A 19,015-nucleotide genomic window follows, 5' to 3' on the forward strand; every position below is an offset into this window, starting at 1 on the left:
CCCCCTGCTGCTGCTTCCACCACACACTCCTAAATGGGACCTTGACATGCCGGTGCCGCAGGGAAGCTCTTCAGTTAGGACTGGGAGCAACGGAGGCCAAGCTAATGGCCCGGGTCTCCCAGCAGCTGCCCTTTCAGCTGGGTTTCTCCTATAGCATTGAAGCAGTCAAGCTTGCTGCCACTTACAGTCCCCCGAAATCCTAGAAGGCTGCTGCTGCGAGGATTGCTTGTTTTCCACCACACAGCTCTCTGCTCCCGAGCCAGTCAGTGTCAAATGGTTGCCCCTAGGGCCTGCCCTCTAGACGCTTAGCTGCTTCTGCCTAGGTCCCCTCTGCCTGGGGCAGCTGTACATCGGCCCCTTTTGAAAGCCCTGCTCAGCAGAGATGCCTAACACGCTGGTTGTGTTTGCCCTTTCCATCATCTGATACCACGTTACGCGTGTCGGCTGCAGCGGGAGCTTTGTGCGTGGAAACGGGTTGAGAAGGAGCCTGTGCCAGTTCTCACGCACGTCTTTTAAATTACACAGTCGGATTGTGAAGCTCCAATGAAAGTGTCGGACGGAGTATGGATGCCACCTGCATACAAACTTGGAGCATGGGCACAGGCCTTCGCAGAGAAGAGCGGCAACGGTAATTTCCTGACGCACTAAATGGTTCCCTTCGTAAGCTTCTCTGCAGTGAAGCAGATGGGGAAAAGCAGAGTGAAATAAGCACTCACAGCAGCGTCTCACTTCTTGCCTCCTTTGTAGATGTCTTCCCAGCAGCAGGAGCACAGGAGCAAGATGATGACTCCCCTTTCGATTCTGAGGTAGATTCATTGAGTCGCTGAGGTTGGAAAAGACCCTTAAGATCATCGAGTCCATCCGTAAACCCAACACGGCCAAGGCCACCCCTAAACCGTGTCCCTGAGCGCCACGTCTACACGTCTTCGAAATACCTCCAGGGATGGTGACTCAACCGCTTCCCTGGGCAGCCTGTTCCAGGGCTTGATAACCCTTCCAGTGAAGACATTTCTCCTAATACCCAATCTAAACCTCCCCTGGTGCAACTTCAGGCCCTTTCCCCTTGTCCCGTCGCTTGCTACTCGGGAAGAGAGCCCGACACCCCCCTGCTACAACCTCCTTTCAGGCAGTTGCAGAGAGCGATAAGGTCTCCTCCCAAAAGCCTCCTCTCCTCCAGGCTAAACAGCCCCAGTTCCCTCAGCCGCTCCTCACAGGGCCTGTTCTCTAGACCCTTCAGCAGCTTCGTTGCTCTTCTTTGAATGCGCTCCAGCACTTCAAGGTTGGCCTTGTAGTGAGTGAGGGGCCCAAAACTGACCACAGGCTTGGAGGTGCGGCCCCAGCAGTGCCAAGTCCAAACGCACAATCACGTCCCTTGTCCTGACGGCCACGCCATTTCCCATAGAGGCCAGGATGCCGTTGGCCGCCTTGGCCACCTGGGCACACTGCTGGTCATATTCAACCGGCTGTCGACCAACACCCGCAGGTCCTTCTCCGCCAGGCAGCTTTCCAGCCACTCTTGCCCTTCTCTGAAGGAGGCAATGGGGCCCCACGGGGCTCGCTTGCTTCTGAGCCCCTTTCCCCCTGCTGCTGCTTCCACCACACACTCCTAAATGGGACCTTGACATGCCGGTGCCGCAGGGAAGCTCTTCAGTTAGGACTGGGAGCAACGGAGGCCAAGCTAATGGCCCGGGTCTCCCAGCAGCTGCCCTTTCAGCTGGGTTTCTCCTATAGCATTGAAGCAGTCAAGCTTGCTGCCACTTACAGTCCCCCGAAATCCTAGAAGGCTGCTGCTGCGAGGATTGCTTGTTTTCCACCACACAGCTCTCTGCTCCCGAGCCAGTCAGTGTCAAATGGTTGCCCCTAGGGCCTGCCCTCTAGACGCTTAGCTGCTTCTGCCTAGGTCCCCTCTGCCTGGGGCAGCTGTACATCGGCCCCTTTTGAAAGCCCTGCTCAGCAGAGATGCCTAACACGCTGGTTGTGTTTGCCCTTTCCATCATCTGATACCACGTTACGCGTGTCGGCTGCAGCGGGAGCTTTGTGCGTGGAAACGGGTTGAGAAGGAGCCTGTGCCAGTTCTCACGCACGTCTTTTAAATTACACAGTCGGATTGTGAAGCTCCAACAAAAGCGTCGGCCGACGAGCTGCCTCCTGCTGCAGATGGAAAGGGAGCGTGCGCGCAGCCCGTTGCAGAGGAGAGCGGCAACGGTAATTTCCTGACGCACTAAATGGTTCCCTTTGTAAGCTTCTCTGCAGTGAAGCAGATGGGGAAAAGCAGAGTGAAATAAGCACTCACAGCAGCGTCTCGCTTCTTGCCTCCTTTGTAGGTGTCTTCCCAGCAGCAGGAGCACAGGAGCAAGATGATGACTCCCCTTTCGATTCTGAGGTAGATTCATTGAGTCGTTGAGGTTGGAAAAGACCCTTAAGATCATCGAGTCCAACCGTAAACCCAACACGGCCAAGGCCACCCCTAAACCGTGTCCCTGAGCGCCACGTCTACACGTCTTCGAAATACCTCCAGGGATGGTGACTCAACCGCTTCCCTGGGCAGCCTGTTCCAGGGCTTGATAACCCTTCCAGTGAAGACATTTCTCCTAATACCCAATCTAAACCTCCCCTGGTGCAACTTCAGGCCCTTTCCCCTTGTCCCGTCGCTTGCTACTCGGGAAGAGAGCCCGACACCCCCCTGCTACAACCTCCTTTCAGGCAGTTGCAGAGAGCGATAAGGTCTCCTCCCAAAAGCCTCCTCTCCTCCAGGCTAAACAGCCCCAGTTCCCTCAGCCGCTCCTCACAGGGCCTGTTCTCTAGACCCTTCAGCAGCTTCGTTGCTCTTCTTTGAATGCGCTCCAGCACTTCAAGGTTGGCCTTGTAGTGAGTGAGGGGCCCAAAACTGACCACAGGCTTGGAGGTGCGGCCCCAGCAGTGCCAAGTCCAAATGCACAATCACGTCCCTTGTCCTGACGGCCACGCCATTTCCCATAGAGGCCAGGATGCCGTTGGCTGCCTTGGCCACCTGGGCACACTGCTGGTCATATTCAACCGGCTGTCGACCAACACCCGCAGGTCCTTCTCCGCCAGGCAGCTTTCCAGCCACTCTTGCCCTTCTCTGAAGGAGGCAATGGGGCCCCACGGGGCTCGCTTGCTTCTGAGCCCCTTTCCCCCTGCTGCTGCTTCCACCACACACTCCTAAATGGGACCTTGACATGCCGGTGCCGCAGGGAAGCTCTTCAGTTAGGACTGGGAGCAACGGAGGCCAAGCTAATGGCCCGGGTCTCCCAGCAGCTGCCCTTTCAGCTGGGTTTCTCCTATAGCATTGAAGCAGTCAAGCTTGCTGCCACTTACAGTCCCCCGAAATCCTAGAAGGCTGCTGCTGCGAGGATTGCTTGTTTTCCACCACACAGCTCTCTGCTCCCGAGCCAGTCAGTGTCAAATGGTTGCCCCTAGGGCCTGCCCTCTAGACGCTTAGCTGCTTCTGCCTAGGTCCCCTCTGCCTGGGGCAGCTGTACATCGGCCCCTTTTGAAAGCCCTGCTCAGCAGAGATGCCTAACACGCTGGTTGTGTTTGCCCTTTCCATCATCTGATACCACGTTACGCGTGTCGGCTGAAGCGGGAGCTTTGTGCGTGGAAACGGGTTGAGAAGGAGCCTGTGCCAGTTCTCACGCACGTCTTTTAAATTACACAGTCGGATTGTGAAGCTCCAATGAAAGTGTCGGACGGAGTATGGATGCCACCTGCATACAAACTTGGAGCATGGGCACAGGCCTTCGCAGAGAAGAGCGGCAACGGTAATTTCCTGACGCACTAAATGGTTACCTTTGTAAGCTTCTCTGCAGTGAAGCAGATGGGGAAAAGCAGAGTGAAATAAGCACTCACAGCAGCGTCTCGCTTCTTGCCTCCTTTGTAGGTGTCTTCCCAGCAGCAGGAGCACAGGAGCAAGATGATGACTCCCCTTTTGATTCTGAGGTAGATTCATTGAGTCGTTGAGGTTGGAAAAGACCCTTAAGATCATCGAGTCCAACCGTAAACCCAACACGGCCAAGGCCACCCCTAAACCGTGTCCCTGAGCGCCACGTCTACACGTCTTCGAAATACCTCCAGGGATGGTGACTCAACCGCTTCCCTGGGCAGCCTGTTCCAGGGCTTGATAACCCTTCCAGTGAAGACATTTCTCCTAATACCCAATCTAAACCTCCCCTGGTGCAACTTCAGGCCCTTTCCCCTTGTCCCGTCGCTTGCTACTCGGGAAGAGAGCCCGACACCCCCCTGCTACAACCTCCTTTCAGGCAGTTGCAGAGAGCGATAAGGTCTCCTCCCAAAAGCCTCCTCTCCTCCAGGCTAAACAGCCCCAGTTCCCTCAGCCGCTCCTCACAGGGCCTGTTCTCTAGACCCTTCAGCAGCTTCGTTGCTCTTCTTTGAATGCGCTCCAGCACTTCAAGGTTGGCCTTGTAGTGAGTGAGGGGCCCAAAACTGACCACAGGCTTGGAGGTGCGGCCCCAGCAGTGCCAAGTCCAAACGCACAATCACGTCCCTTGTCCTGACGGCCACGCCATTTCCCATAGAGGCCAGGATGCCGTTGGCCGCCTTGGCCACCTGGGCACACTGCTGGTCATATTCAACCGGCTGTCGACCAACACCCGCAGGTCCTTCTCCGCCAGGCAGCTTTCCAGCCACTCTTGCCCTTCTCTGAAGGAGGCAATGGGGCCCCACGGGGCTCGCTTGCTTCTGAGCCCCTTTCCCCCTGCTGCTGCTTCCACCACACACTCCTAAATGGGACCTTGACATGCCGGTGCTGGAGGGAAGCTCTTCAGTTAGGACTGGGAGCAACGGAGGCCAAGCTAATGGCCCGGGTCTCCCAGCAGCTGCCCTTTCAGCTGGGTTTCTCCTATAGCATTGAAGCAGTCAAGCTTGCTGCCACTTACAGTCCCCCGAAATCCTAGAAGGCTGCTGCTGCGAGGATTGCTTGTTTTCCACCACACAGCTCTCTGCTCCCGAGCCAGTCAGTGTCAAATGGTTGCCCCTAGGGCCTGCCCTCTAGACGCTTAGCTGCTTCTGCCTAGGTCCCCTCTGCCTGGGGCAGCTGTACATCGGCCCCTTTTGAAAGCCCTGCTCAGCAGAGATGCCTAACACGCTGGTTGTGTTTGCCCTTTCCATCATCTGATACCACGTTACGCGTGTCGGCTGCAGCGGGAGCTTTGTGCGTGGAAACGGGTTGAGAAGGAGCCTGTGCCAGTTCTCACGCACGTCTTTTAAATTACACAGTCGGATTGTGAAGCTCCAACAAAAGCGTCGGCCGACGAGCTGCCTCCTGCTGCAGATGGAAAGGGAGCGTGCGCGCAGCCCGTTGCAGAGGAGAGCGGCAACGGTAATTTCCTGCTGCACTAAATGGTTACCTTTGTAAGCTTCTCTGCAGTGAAGCAGATGGGGAAAAGCAGAGTGAAATAAGCACTCACAGCAGCGTCTCGCTTCTTGCCTCCTTTGTAGGTGTCTTCCCAGCAGCAGGAGCACAGGAGCAAGATGATGACTCCCCTTTCGATTCTGAGGTAGATTCATTGAGTCGTTGAGGTTGGAAAAGACCCTTAAGATCATCGAGTCCAACCGTAAACCCAACACGGCCAAGGCCACCCCTAAACCGTGTCCCCGAGCGCCACGTCTACACGTCTTCGAAATACCTCCAGGGATGGTGACTCAACCGCTTCCCTGGGCAGCCTGTTCCAGGGCTTGATAACCCTTCCAGTGAAGACATTTCTCCTAATACCCAATCTAAACCTCCCCTGGTGCAACTTCAGGCCCTTTCCCCTTGTCCCGTCGCTTGCTACTCGGGAAGAGAGCCCGACACCCCCCTGCTACAACCTCCTTTCAGGCAGTTGCAGAGAGCGATAAGGTCTCCTCCCAAAAGCCTCCTCTCCTCCAGGCTAAACAGCCCCAGTTCCCTCAGCCGCTCCTCACAGGGCCTGTTCTCTAGACCCTTCAGCAGCTTCGTTGCTCTTCTTTGAATGCGCTCCAGCACTTCAAGGTTGGCCTTGTAGTGAGTGAGGGGCCCAAAACTGACCACAGGCTTGGAGGTGCGGCCCCAGCAGTGCCAAGTCCAAACGCACAATCACGTCCCTTGTCCTGACGGCCACGCCATTTCCCATAGAGGCCAGGATGCCGTTGGCCGCCTTGGCCACCTGGGCACACTGCTGGTCATATTCAACCGGCTGTCGACCAACACCCGCAGGTCCTTCTCCGCCAGGCAGCTTTCCAGCCACTCTTGCCCTTCTCTGAAGGAGGCAATGGGGCCCCACGGGGCTCGCTTGCTTCTGAGCCCCTTTCCCCCTGCTGCTGCTTCCACCACACACTCCTAAATGGGACCTTGACATGCCGGTGCCGCAGGGAAGCTCTTCAGTTAGGACTGGGAGCAACGGAGGCCAAGCTAATGGCCCGGGTCTCCCAGCAGCTGCCCTTTCAGCTGGGTTTCTCCTATAGCATTGAAGCAGTCAAGCTTGCTGCCACTTACAGTCCCCCGAAATCCTAGAAGGCTGCTGCTGCGAGGATTGCTTGTTTTCCACCACACAGCTCTCTGCTCCCGAGCCAGTCAGTGTCAAATGGTTGCCCCTAGGGCCTGCCCTCTAGACGCTTAGCTGCTTCTGCCTAGGTCCCCTCTGCCTGGGGCAGCTGTACATCGGCCCCTTTTGAAAGCCCTGCTCAGCAGAGATGCCTAACACGCTGGTTGTGTTTGCCCTTTCCATCATCTGATACCACGTTACGCGTGTCGGCTGCAGCGGGAGCTTTGTGCGTGGAAACGGGTTGAGAAGGAGCCTGTGCCAGTTCTCACGCACGTCTTTTAAATTACACAGTCGGATTGTGAAGCTCCAACAAAAGCGTCGGCCGACGAGCTGCCTCCTGCTGCAGATGGAAAGGGAGCGTGCGCGCAGCCCGTTGCAGAGGAGAGCGGCAACGGTAATTTCCTGACGCACTAAATGGTTCCCTTTGTAAGCTTCTCTGCAGTGAAGCAGATGGGGAAAAGCAGAGTGAAATAAGCACTCACAGCAGCGTCTCGCTTCTTGCCTCCTTTGTAGGTGTCTTCCCAGCAGCAGGAGCACAGGAGCAAGATGATGACTCCCCTTTCGATTCTGAGGTAGATTCATTGAGTCGTTGAGGTTGGAAAAGACCCTTAAGATCATCGAGTCCAACCGTAAACCCAACACGGCCAAGGCCACCCCTAAACCGTGTCCCTGAGCGCCACGTCTACACGTCTTCGAAATACCTCCAGGGATGGTGACTCAACCGCTTCCCTGGGCAGCCTGTTCCAGGGCTTGATAACCCTTCCAGTGAAGACATTTCTCCTAATACCCAATCTAAACCTCCCCTGGTGCAACTTCAGGCCCTTTCCCCTTGTCCCGTCGCTTGCTACTCGGGAAGAGAGCCCGACACCCCCCTGCTACAACCTCCTTTCAGGCAGTTGCAGAGAGCGATAAGGTCTCCTCCCAAAAGCCTCCTCTCCTCCAGGCTAAACAGCCCCAGTTCCCTCAGCCGCTCCTCACAGGGCCTGTTCTCTAGACCCTTCAGCAGCTTCGTTGCTCTTCTTTGAATGCGCTCCAGCACTTCAAGGTTGGCCTTGTAGTGAGTGAGGGGCCCAAAACTGACCACAGGCTTGGAGGTGCGGCCCCAGCAGTGCCAAGTCCAAATGCACAATCACGTCCCTTGTCCTGACGGCCACGCCATTTCCCATAGAGGCCAGGATGCCGTTGGCTGCCTTGGCCACCTGGGCACACTGCTGGTCATATTCAACCGGCTGTCGACCAACACCCGCAGGTCCTTCTCCGCCAGGCAGCTTTCCAGCCACTCTTGCCCTTCTCTGAAGGAGGCAATGGGGCCCCACGGGGCTCGCTTGCTTCTGAGCCCCTTTCCCCCTGCTGCTGCTTCCACCACACACTCCTAAATGGGACCTTGACATGCCGGTGCCGCAGGGAAGCTCTTCAGTTAGGACTGGGAGCAACGGAGGCCAAGCTAATGGCCCGGGTCTCCCAGCAGCTGCCCTTTCAGCTGGGTTTCTCCTATAGCATTGAAGCAGTAAAGCTTGCTGCCACTTACAGTCCCCCGAAATCCTAGAAGGCTGCTGCTGCGAGGATTGCTTGTTTTCCACCACACAGCTCTCTGCTCCCGAGCCAGTCAGTGTCAAATGGTTGCCCCTAGGGCCTGCCCTCTAGACGCTTAGCTGCTTCTGCCTAGGTCCCCTCTGCCTGGGGCAGCTGTACATCGGCCCCTTTTGAAAGCCCTGCTCAGCAGAGATGCCTAACACGCTGGTTGTGTTTGCCCTTTCCATCATCTGATACCACGTTACGCGTGTCGGCTGAAGCGGGAGCTTTGTGCGTGGAAACGGGTTGAGAAGGAGCCTGTGCCAGTTCTCACGCACGTCTTTTAAATTACACAGTCGGATTGTGAAGCTCCAATGAAAGTGTCGGACGGAGTATGGATGCCACCTGCATACAAACTTGGAGCATGGGCACAGGCCTTCGCAGAGAAGAGCGGCAACGGTAATTTCCTGACGCACTAAATGGTTACCTTTGTAAGCTTCTCTGCAGTGAAGCAGATGGGGAAAAGCAGAGTGAAATAAGCACTCACAGCAGCGTCTCGCTTCTTGCCTCCTTTGTAGGTGTCTTCCCAGCAGCAGGAGCACAGGAGCAAGATGATGACTCCCCTTTTGATTCTGAGGTAGATTCATTGAGTCGTTGAGGTTGGAAAAGACCCTTAAGATCATCGAGTCCAACCGTAAACCCAACACGGCCAAGGCCACCCCTAAACCGTGTCCCTGAGCGCCACGTCTACACGTCTTCGAAATACCTCCAGGGATGGTGACTCAACCGCTTCCCTGGGCAGCCTGTTCCAGGGCTTGATAACCCTTCCAGTGAAGACATTTCTCCTAATACCCAATCTAAACCTCCCCTGGTGCAACTTCAGGCCCTTTCCCCTTGTCCCGTCGCTTGCTACTCGGGAAGAGAGCCCGACACCCCCCTGCTACAACCTCCTTTCAGGCAGTTGCAGAGAGCGATAAGGTCTCCTCCCAAAAGCCTCCTCTCCTCCAGGCTAAACAGCCCCAGTTCCCTCAGCCGCTCCTCACAGGGCCTGTTCTCTAGACCCTTCAGCAGCTTCGTTGCTCTTCTTTGAATGCGCTCCAGCACTTCAAGGTTGGCCTTGTAGTGAGTGAGGGGCCCAAAACTGACCACAGGCTTGGAGGTGCGGCCCCAGCAGTGCCAAGTCCAAACGCACAATCACGTCCCTTGTCCTGACGGCCACGCCATTTCCCATAGAGGCCAGGATGCCGTTGGCCGCCTTGGCCACCTGGGCACACTGCTGGTCATATTCAACCGGCTGTCGACCAACACCCGCAGGTCCTTCTCCGCCAGGCAGCTTTCCAGCCACTCTTGCCCTTCTCTGAAGGAGGCAATGGGGCCCCACGGGGCTCGCTTGCTTCTGAGCCCCTTTCCCCCTGCTGCTGCTTCCACCACACACTCCTAAATGGGACCTTGACATGCCGGTGCTGGAGGGAAGCTCTTCAGTTAGGACTGGGAGCAACGGAGGCCAAGCTAATGGCCCGGGTCTCCCAGCAGCTGCCCTTTCAGCTGGGTTTCTCCTATAGCATTGAAGCAGTCAAGCTTGCTGCCACTTACAGTCCCCCGAAATCCTAGAAGGCTGCTGCTGCGAGGATTGCTTGTTTTCCACCACACAGCTCTCTGCTCCCGAGCCAGTCAGTGTCAAATGGTTGCCCCTAGGGCCTGCCCTCTAGACGCTTAGCTGCTTCTGCCTAGGTCCCCTCTGCCTGGGGCAGCTGTACATCGGCCCCTTTTGAAAGCCCTGCTCAGCAGAGATGCCTAACACGCTGGTTGTGTTTGCCCTTTCCATCATCTGATACCACGTTACGCGTGTCGGCTGCAGCGGGAGCTTTGTGCGTGGAAACGGGTTGAGAAGGAGCCTGTGCCAGTTCTCACGCACGTCTTTTAAATTACACAGTCGGATTGTGAAGCTCCAACAAAAGCGTCGGCCGACGAGCTGCCTCCTGCTGCAGATGGAAAGGGAGCGTGCGCGCAGCCCGTTGCAGAGGAGAGCGGCAACGGTAATTTCCTGCTGCACTAAATGGTTACCTTTGTAAGCTTCTCTGCAGTGAAGCAGATGGGGAAAAGCAGAGTGAAATAAGCACTCACAGCAGCGTCTCGCTTCTTGCCTCCTTTGTAGGTGTCTTCCCAGCAGCAGGAGCACAGGAGCAAGATGATGACTCCCCTTTCGATTCTGAGGTAGGTTCATTGAGTCGTTGAGGTTGGAAAAGACCCTTAAGATCATCGAGTCCAACCGTAAACCCAACACGGCCAAGGCCACCCCTAAACCGTGTCCCCGAGCGCCACGTCTACACGTCTTCGAAATACCTCCAGGGATGGTGACTCAACCGCTTCCCTGGGCAGCCTGTTCCAGGGCTTGATAACCCTTCCAGTGAAGACATTTCTCCTAATACCCAATCTAAACCTCCCCTGGTGCAACTTCAGGCCCTTTCCCCTTGTCCCGTCGCTTGCTACTCGGGAAGAGAGCCCGACACCCCCCTGCTACAACCTCCTTTCAGGCAGTTGCAGAGAGCGATAAGGTCTCCTCCCAAAAGCCTCCTCTCCTCCAGGCTAAACAGCCCCAGTTCCCTCAGCCGCTCCTCACAGGGCCTGTTCTCTAGACCCTTCAGCAGCTTCGTTGCTCTTCTTTGAATGCGCTCCAGCACTTCAAGGTTGGCCTTGTAGTGAGTGAGGGGCCCAAAACTGACCACAGGCTTGGAGGTGCGGCCCCAGCAGTGCCAAGTCCAAACGCACAATCACGTCCCTTGTCCTGACGGCCACGCCATTTCCCATAGAGGCCAGGATGCCGTTGGCCGCCTTGGCCACCTGGGCACACTGCTGGTCATATTCAACCGGCTGTCGACCAACACCCGCAGGTCCTTCTCCGCCAGGCAGCTTTCCAGCCACTCTTGCCCTTCTCTGAAGGAGGCAATGGGGCCCCACGGGGCTCGCTTGCTTCTGAGCCCCTTTCCCCCTGCTGCTGCTTCCACCACACACTCCTAAATGGGACCTTGACATGCCGGTGCCGCAGGGAAGCTCTTCAGTTAGGACTGGGAGCAACGGAGGCCAAGCTAATGGCCCGGGTCTCCCAGCAGCTGCCCTTTCAGCTGGGTTTCTCCTATAGCATTGAAGCAGTCAAGCTTGCTGCCACTTACAGTCCCCCGAAATCCTAGAAGGCTGCTGCTGCGAGGATTGCTTGTTTTCCACCACACAGCTCTCTGCTCCCGAGCCAGTCAGTGTCAAATGGTTGCCCCTAGGGCCTGCCCTCTAGACGCTTAGCTGCTTCTGCCTAGGTCCCCTCTGCCTGGGGCAGCTGTACATCGGCCCCTTTTGAAAGCCCTGCTCAGCAGAGATGCCTAACACGCTGGTTGTGTTTGCCCTTTCCATCATCTGATACCACGTTACGCGTGTCGGCTGCAGCGGGAGCTTTGTGCGTGGAAACGGGTTGAGAAGGAGCCTGTGCCAGTTCTCACGCACGTCTTTTAAATTACACAGTCGGATTGTGAAGCTCCAACAAAAGCGTCGGCCGACGAGCTGCCTCCTGCTGCAGATGGAAAGGGAGCGTGCGCGCAGCCCGTTGCAGAGGAGAGCGGCAACGGTAATTTCCTGCTGCACTAAATGGTTACCTTTGTAAGCTTCTCTGCAGTGAAGCAGATGGGGAAAAGCAGAGTGAAATAAGCACTCACAGCAGCGTCTCGCTTCTTGCCTCCTTTGTAGGTGTCTTCCCAGCAGCAGGAGCACAGGAGCAAGATGATGACTCCCCTTTCGATTCTGAGGTAGATTCATTGAGTCGTTGAGGTTGGAAAAGACCCTTAAGATCATCGAGTCCAACCGTAAACCCAACACGGCCAAGGCCACCCCTAAACCGTGTCCCCGAGCGCCACGTCTACACGTCTTCGAAATACCTCCAGGGATGGTGACTCAACCGCTTCCCTGGGCAGCCTGTTCCAGGGCTTGATAACCCTTCCAGTGAAGACATTTCTCCTAATACCCAATCTAAACCTCCCCTGGTGCAACTTCAGGCCCTTTCCCCTTGTCCCGTCGCTTGCTACTCGGGAAGAGAGCCCGACACCCCCCTGCTACAACCTCCTTTCAGGCAGTTGCAGAGAGCGATAAGGTCTCCTCCCAAAAGCCTCCTCTCCTCCAGGCTAAACAGCCCCAGTTCCCTCAGCCGCTCCTCACAGGGCCTGTTCTCTAGACCCTTCAGCAGCTTCGTTGCTCTTCTTTGAATGCGCTCCAGCACTTCAAGGTTGGCCTTGTAGTGAGTGAGGGGCCCAAAACTGACCACAGGCTTGGAGGTGCGGCCCCAGCAGTGCCAAGTCCAAACGCACAATCACGTCCCTTGTCCTGACGGCCACGCCATTTCCCATAGAGGCCAGGATGCCGTTGGCCGCCTTGGCCACCTGGGCACACTGCTGGTCATATTCAACCGGCTGTCGACCAACACCCGCAGGTCCTTCTCCGCCAGGCAGCTTTCCAGCCACTCTTGCCCTTCTCTGAAGGAGGCAATGGGGCCCCACGGGGCTCGCTTGCTTCTGAGCCCCTTTCCCCCTGCTGCTGCTTCCACCACACACTCCTAAATGGGACCTTGACATGCCGGTGCCGCAGGGAAGCTCTTCAGTTAGGACTGGGAGCAACGGAGGCCAAGCTAATGGCCCGGGTCTCCCAGCAGCTGCCCTTTCAGCTGGGTTTCTCCTATAGCATTGAAGCAGTCAAGCTTGCTGCCACTTACAGTCCCCCGAAATCCTAGAAGGCTGCTGCTGCGAGGATTGCTTGTTTTCCACCACACAGCTCTCTGCTCCCGAGCCAGTCAGTGTCAAATGGTTGCCCCTAGGGCCTGCCCTCTAGACGCTTAGCTGCTTCTGCCTAGGTCCCCTCTGCCTGGGGCAGCTGTACATCGGCCCCTTTTGAAAGCCCTGCTCAGCAGAGATGCCTAACACGCTGGTTGTGTTTGCCCTTTCCATCATCTGATACCACGTTACGCGTGTCGGCTGCAGCGGGAGCTTTGTGCGTGGAAACGGGTTGAGAAGGAGCCTGTGCCAGTTCTCACGCACGTCTTTTAAATTACACAGTCGGATTGTGAAGCTCCAACAAAAGCGTCGGCCGACGAGCTGCCTCCTGCTGCAGATGGAAAGGGAGCGTGCGCGCAGCCCGTTGCAGAGGAGAGCGGCAACGGTAATTTCCTGCTGCACTAAATGGTTACCTTTGTAAGCTTCTCTGCAGTGAAGCAGATGGGGAAAAGCAGAGTGAAATAAGCACTCACAGCAGCGTCTCGCTTCTTGCCTCCTTTGTAGGTGTCTTCCCAGCAGCAGGAGCACAGGAGCAAGATGATGACTCCCCTTTCGATTCTGAGGTAGATTCATTGAGTCGTTGAGGTTGGAAAAGACCCTTAAGATCATCGAGTCCAACCGTAAACCCAACACGGCCAAGGCCACCCCTAAACCGTGTCCCCGAGCGCCACGTCTACACGTCTTCGAAATACCTCCAGGGATGGTGACTCAACCGCTTCCCTGGGCAGCCTGTTCCAGGGCTTGATAACCCTTCCAGTGAAGACATTTCTCCTAATACCCAATCTAAACCTCCCCTGGTGCAACTTCAGGCCCTTTCCCCTTGTCCCGTCGCTTGCTACTCGGGAAGAGAGCCCGACACCCCCCTGCTACAACCTCCTTTCAGGCAGTTGCAGAGAGCGATAAGGTCTCCTCCCAAAAGCCTCCTCTCCTCCAGGCTAAACAGCCCCAGTTCCCTCAGCCGCTCCTCACAGGGCCTGTTCTCTAGACCCTTCAGCAGCTTCGTTGCTCTTCTTTGAATGCGCTCCAGCACTTCAAGGTTGGCCTTGTAGTGAGTGAGGGGCCCAAAACTGACCACAGGCTTGGAGGTGCGGCCCCAGCAGTGCCAAGTCCAAACGCACAATCACGTCCCTTGTCCTGACGGCCACGCCATTTCCCATAGAGGCCAGGATGCCGTTGGCCGCCTTGGCCACCTGGGCACACTGCTGGTCATATTCAACCGGCTGTCGACCAACACCCGCAGGTCCTTCTCCGCCAGGCAGCTTTCCAGCCACTCTTGCCCTTCTCTGAAGGAGGCAATGGGGCCCCACGGGGCTCGCTTGCTTCTGAGCCCCTTTCCCCCTGCTGCTGCTTCCACCACACACTCCTAAATGGGACCTTGACATGCCGGTGCCGCAGGGAAGCTCTTCAGTTAGGACTGGGAGCAACGGAGGCCAAGCTAATGGCCCGGGTCTCCCAGCAGCTGCCCTTTCAGCTGGGTTTCTCCTATAGCATTGAAGCAGTCAAGCTTGCTGCCACTTACAGTCCCCCGAAATCCTAGAAGGCTGCTGCTGCGAGGATTGCTTGTTTTCCACCACACAGCTCTCTGCTCCCGAGCCAGTCAGTGTCAAATGGTTGCCCCTAGGGCCTGCCCTCTAGACGCTTAGCTGCTTCTGCCTAGGTCCCCTCTGCCTGGGGCAGCTGTACATCGGCCCCTTTTGAAAGCCCTGCTCAGCAGAGATGCCTAACACGCTGGTTGTGTTTGCCCTTTCCATCATCTGATACCACGTTACGCGTGTCGGCTGCAGCGGGAGCTTTGTGCGTGGAAACGGGTTGAGAAGGAGCCTGTGCCAGTTCTCACGCACGTCTTTTAAATTACACAGTCGGATTGTGAAGCTCCAACAAAAGCGTCGGCCGACGAGCTGCCTCCTGCTGCAGATGGAAAGGGAGCGTGCGCGCAGCCCGTTGCAGAGGAGAGCGGCAACGGTAATTTCCTGCTGCACTAAATGGTTACCTTTGTAAGCTTCTCTGCAGTGAAGCAGATGGGGAAAAGCAGAGTGAAATAAGCACTCACAGCAGCGTCTCGCTTCTTGCCTCCTTTGTAGGTGTCTTCCCAGCAGCAGGAGCACAGGAGCAAGATGATGACTCCCCTTTCGATTCTGAGGTAGATTCATTGAGTCGTTGAGGTTGGAAAAGACCCTTAAGATCATCGAGTCCAACCGTAAACCCAACACGGCCAAGGCCACCCCTAAACCGTGTCCCCGAGCGCCACGTCTACACGTCTTCGAAATACCTCCAGGGATGGTGACTCAACCGCTTCCCTGGGCAGCCTGTTCCAGGGCTTGATAACCCTTCCAGTGAAGACATTTCTCCTAATACCCAATCTAAACCTCCCCTGGTGCAACTTCAGGCCCTTTCCCCTTGTCCCGTCGCTTGCTACTCGGGAAGAGAGCCCGACACCCCCCTGCTACAACCTCCTTTCAGGCAGTTGCAGAGAGCGATAAGGTCTCCTCCCAAAAGCCTCCTCTCCTCCAGGCTAAACAGCCCCAGTTCCCTCAGCCGCTCCTCACAGGGCCTGTTCTCTAGACCCTTCAGCAGCTTCGTTGCTCTTCTTTGAATGCGCTCCAGCACTTCAAGGTTGGCCTTGTAGTGAGTGAGGGGCCCAAAACTGACCACAGGCTTGGAGGTGCGGCCCCAGCAGTGCCAAGTCCAAACGCACAATCACGTCCCTTGTCCTGACGGCCACGCCATTTCCCATAGAGGCCAGGATGCCGTTGGCCGCCTTGGCCACCTGGGCACACTGCTGGTCATATTCAACCGGCTGTCGACCAACACCCGCAGGTCCTTCTCCGCCAGGCAGCTTTCCAGCCACTCTTGCCCTTCTCTGAAGGAGGCAATGGGGCCCCACGGGGCTCGCTTGCTTCTGAGCCCCTTTCCCCCTGCTGCTGCTTCCACCACACACTCCTAAATGGGACCTTGACATGCCGGTGCCGCAGGGAAGCTCTTCAGTTAGGACTGGGAGCAACGGAGGCCAAGCTAATGGCCCGGGTCTCCCAGCAGCTGCCCTTTCAGCTGGGTTTCTCCTATAGCATTGAAGCAGTCAAGCTTGCTGCCACTTACAGTCCCCCGAAATCCTAGAAGGCTGCTGCTGCGAGGATTGCTTGTTTTCCACCACACAGCTCTCTGCTCCCGAGCCAGTCAGTGTCAAATGGTTGCCCCTAGGGCCTGCCCTCTAGACGCTTAGCTGCTTCTGCCTAGGTCCCCTCTGCCTGGGGCAGCTGTACATCGGCCCCTTTTGAAAGCCCTGCTCAGCAGAGATGCCTAACACGCTGGTTGTGTTTGCCCTTTCCATCATCTGATACCACGTTACGCGTGTCGGCTGCAGCGGGAGCTTTGTGCGTGGAAACGGGTTGAGAAGGAGCCTGTGCCAGTTCTCACGCACGTCTTTTAAATTACACAGTCGGATTGTGAAGCTCCAACGGAAGCGTCGGCTGCGGTGCAGCTTCCACCTCTATACAAACGTGAAGCATGGGTGCAGCCCGTTGCAGAGAAGAGCGGCAACGGTAATTTCCTGACGCACTAAATGGTTCCCTTTGTAAGCTTCTCTGCAGTGAAGCAGATGGGGAAAAGCAGAGTGAAATAAGCACTCACAGCAGCGTCTCGCTTCTTGCCTCCTTTGTAGGTGTCTTCCCAGCAGCAGCAGCACAGGTAAGAGCGAGGTTTTGACTCTTCTGAGAACAAGGTACTTTCTTTTCTGGAGGTAATGCAGAAGTCACGCTCCTGTATCCCCAGTGCTGAAATGCAGCGCGATGCTGCAGTCTTGTTAGAGATTCCTTTCCCAACGGTCTGTCTGTCTGTGTTCTCACTTGCTCAGGTTTCTGCACCAGAGAGGGAAGAGCTTCCACTAAAGAAGGATGCTTCATGTCAAACTGACTTTCGAGGCGACAGACAGGTGACTCTAGTAGAGGCTGATGCAGATATCCATAAAGAGAACCAGTCAGTGTACAGAGATCTGTTCTTGCTACTGGGTTCATTTTGGAATGCTGCTGAGAGGAGGTGGCTGAATCTGGACCTGAGGTGTACTTCGCACCTCATTTTGTTCCCTTTGCGAAGCAGAAGGGCTGCATAAAGAGGGAAAACAGTGGGTTGCACAAAAGCACGTGCACAGACTCTCGTCCTCTATTCCAAGGAGAAGAATATTTAGCCTTTTCTCTGTATTAGGAAAGAGAAAGCCTCATGAAGAGCTGGCGATCCTTTAGATATGCTCAGTTGAGAAAGCTGCCTGCAGATGCCTGCTGGTGGCAGCCAAAATCTCTTATCTTTGAATTCACTGAGTCATAGAAGCATAGAATGGTTTGAGTTGGAAGAGTCCTTTAAAGATCATCTAGTGCAAACCCCCCCTGCCCTGGGCAGGGACACCTTCCACTAGGCCAGGTTGCTCAAAGCCCCATCCAGCCTGAACGCTTCCAGAGATGGGGCAGCCACAATTTTTCTGGGCAACCTGGTCCGGTGTCCCACCACCCTCATTGCAAAAAACGTCTTCCTTATGTCCCATCTAAATCTACCCTCTTCCAGTTTAAAACAGTTGCCCCTTGTCCTGTCACTACAGGCCTTATAAAAAGTCTCTCTCTGTCTTTCTCTTTTGAAAGGCTGCAGTAAGGCCTCCCCAGAGCTTGCTTTTCCCCAGGCTGAACAACCCCAACTCTCTCAGCCTTTCTTCACGGGAGAGGTGTTCCAGCCCTCTGATCATTTTTGTGGCCCTCCTCTGGACCTGCCTGAGTAGGTCCATGTCCTCCTTGTGCTGGGGACCCCAGAGCTGGATGCGTTACTCCAGGTGGGGTCTCATGAGAGCAGAGTAGAAGGGGAGAATCCCCTCCCTCGACCTGCTGGCCACCCTGAAGACCCATCTAATGATATAGTCCCATGAGTAAAAGCATCTCTCATGTTGTCATCTTCTCACTGATTTCTCCGTGCTCATGGAACACCATTTCTTTAGACATGGGTCAAGCAGCCGTGGCAGGAGCTTGCCAACCCTCTCCAAAGGAGCTCCCTCACAGAAGCTCAGCCTGAAGCTGTGAAGTTGTACAGCATGTACCTGCAGGCACAGAGACTGCAGTTGCAGAAGAAACTGCACCGTTCTAAAGCTGAGGTATGGAGAAAGCCGGTCTCTTGTCTCTTGGCAGGGGCCCAGGCCTTTTTTGTAGCAAACCAGAGCGGGGACCTGATCCTTTCTTGGGGGTTTTGTCTAACCCAGGGTGGTTCAGTGTGCGGTTCGCTGTGATGAGGGGGATGGGAGGGAACAGCACTGCTGCCTTTGGTGCCTGCCTGTTTGCACCACTTGAAGTAACAGCGGAGGGCTGCACTAAGGTGGTCTTAGTACACCAGACAACTTTGCAACAGGAGTAGACCGAGTGACATGTAATTGACTCGCCTTGTTTTAGAGGCCTGGCGCCTACAATCAGTCAGGTCACTAACCGTGAAGTCACTTTGTCCTTGACTGGAGAAGGGGGGGTGTATTCCTTTCAAACAGCTGCTTCTCAAGGTTCACGGATCACGGGTATTTGCTTCTTCCCTTTGGCTTGCCAAAGCGGAGTGTGTGCCGACAGAGAAAGAGCAGGCATACTGGAGTGTCGTGCTCATGCTTTTTTGCATTTCCTCATCACATCATCATTGTTATGGAGTTGCAAAGTCACTTTAGGAGCAGGAGGAGCTCCTAAGCATGTTGGAGTAGCCAACAAGTGGCTACAAAGAGTGTCTGGAGTCCTTGAGAGAGGAGGAGGAGGAGGAGTGTTGTGGCAGCGTTTAGCAAACGCTTTAGGCAATCATTTTAGACGTAGGAGAGGGGCCAGTGTAAAAGATGAAGAAGTAACATGGGTTTTGAGACTCAACATGAGAGTCAAAGCAGTCCACTCCTTTTTATCAAACGTGGTTCTTGTGGTTTGACAGCTGCAGGCAGTAAAAGAACGGCATATCCAGACTGAATGTTATGCTGAGTACCTGAAGAACGCCATCAAGAGGAAGGAGAGGGAACTAACAACTTTCAGGAACGTGCAGGACCTTCTCACCACATCTTCTGCAACTGCAGCTATCCCAGAGCTGGAAGACCCCATACAACGGTAAGGAAGTAACACAGTGGAGCAAGGCTTCGCTTTCTGCGATTGTGTGAAAACAACAGGACTG

At 55.6% G+C, this 19,015-nt stretch overlaps 1 protein-coding gene across 1 annotated transcript in view; it reads left to right on the plus strand.

Moving 5' to 3' along the window:
• Positions 1-19,015, plus strand: part of LOC142044837 (uncharacterized) — a 28,629-nt gene that overhangs the window by 5,867 nt on the left and 3,747 nt on the right. The window contains exons 11-21 of the mRNA XM_075057755.1: positions 526-628; positions 2,325-2,383; positions 3,680-3,782; positions 3,902-3,960; positions 8,411-8,513; positions 10,210-10,268; positions 16,296-16,398; positions 16,518-16,543; positions 16,710-16,787; positions 17,832-17,984; positions 18,782-18,951. Coding sequence (XP_074913856.1) covers positions 526-628; positions 2,325-2,383; positions 3,680-3,782; positions 3,902-3,960; positions 8,411-8,513; positions 10,210-10,268; positions 16,296-16,398; positions 16,518-16,543; positions 16,710-16,787; positions 17,832-17,984; positions 18,782-18,951 — 1,016 coding nt within the window. The remainder of the gene's footprint in view (positions 1-525; positions 629-2,324; positions 2,384-3,679; positions 3,783-3,901; positions 3,961-8,410; positions 8,514-10,209; positions 10,269-16,295; positions 16,399-16,517; positions 16,544-16,709; positions 16,788-17,831; positions 17,985-18,781; positions 18,952-19,015) is intronic.

This window comes from Buteo buteo, chromosome 26, assembly GCF_964188355.1.
Source record: "Buteo buteo chromosome 26, bButBut1.hap1.1, whole genome shotgun sequence".
Taxonomy (NCBI): Eukaryota; Metazoa; Chordata; class Aves; order Accipitriformes; family Accipitridae; genus Buteo; species Buteo buteo.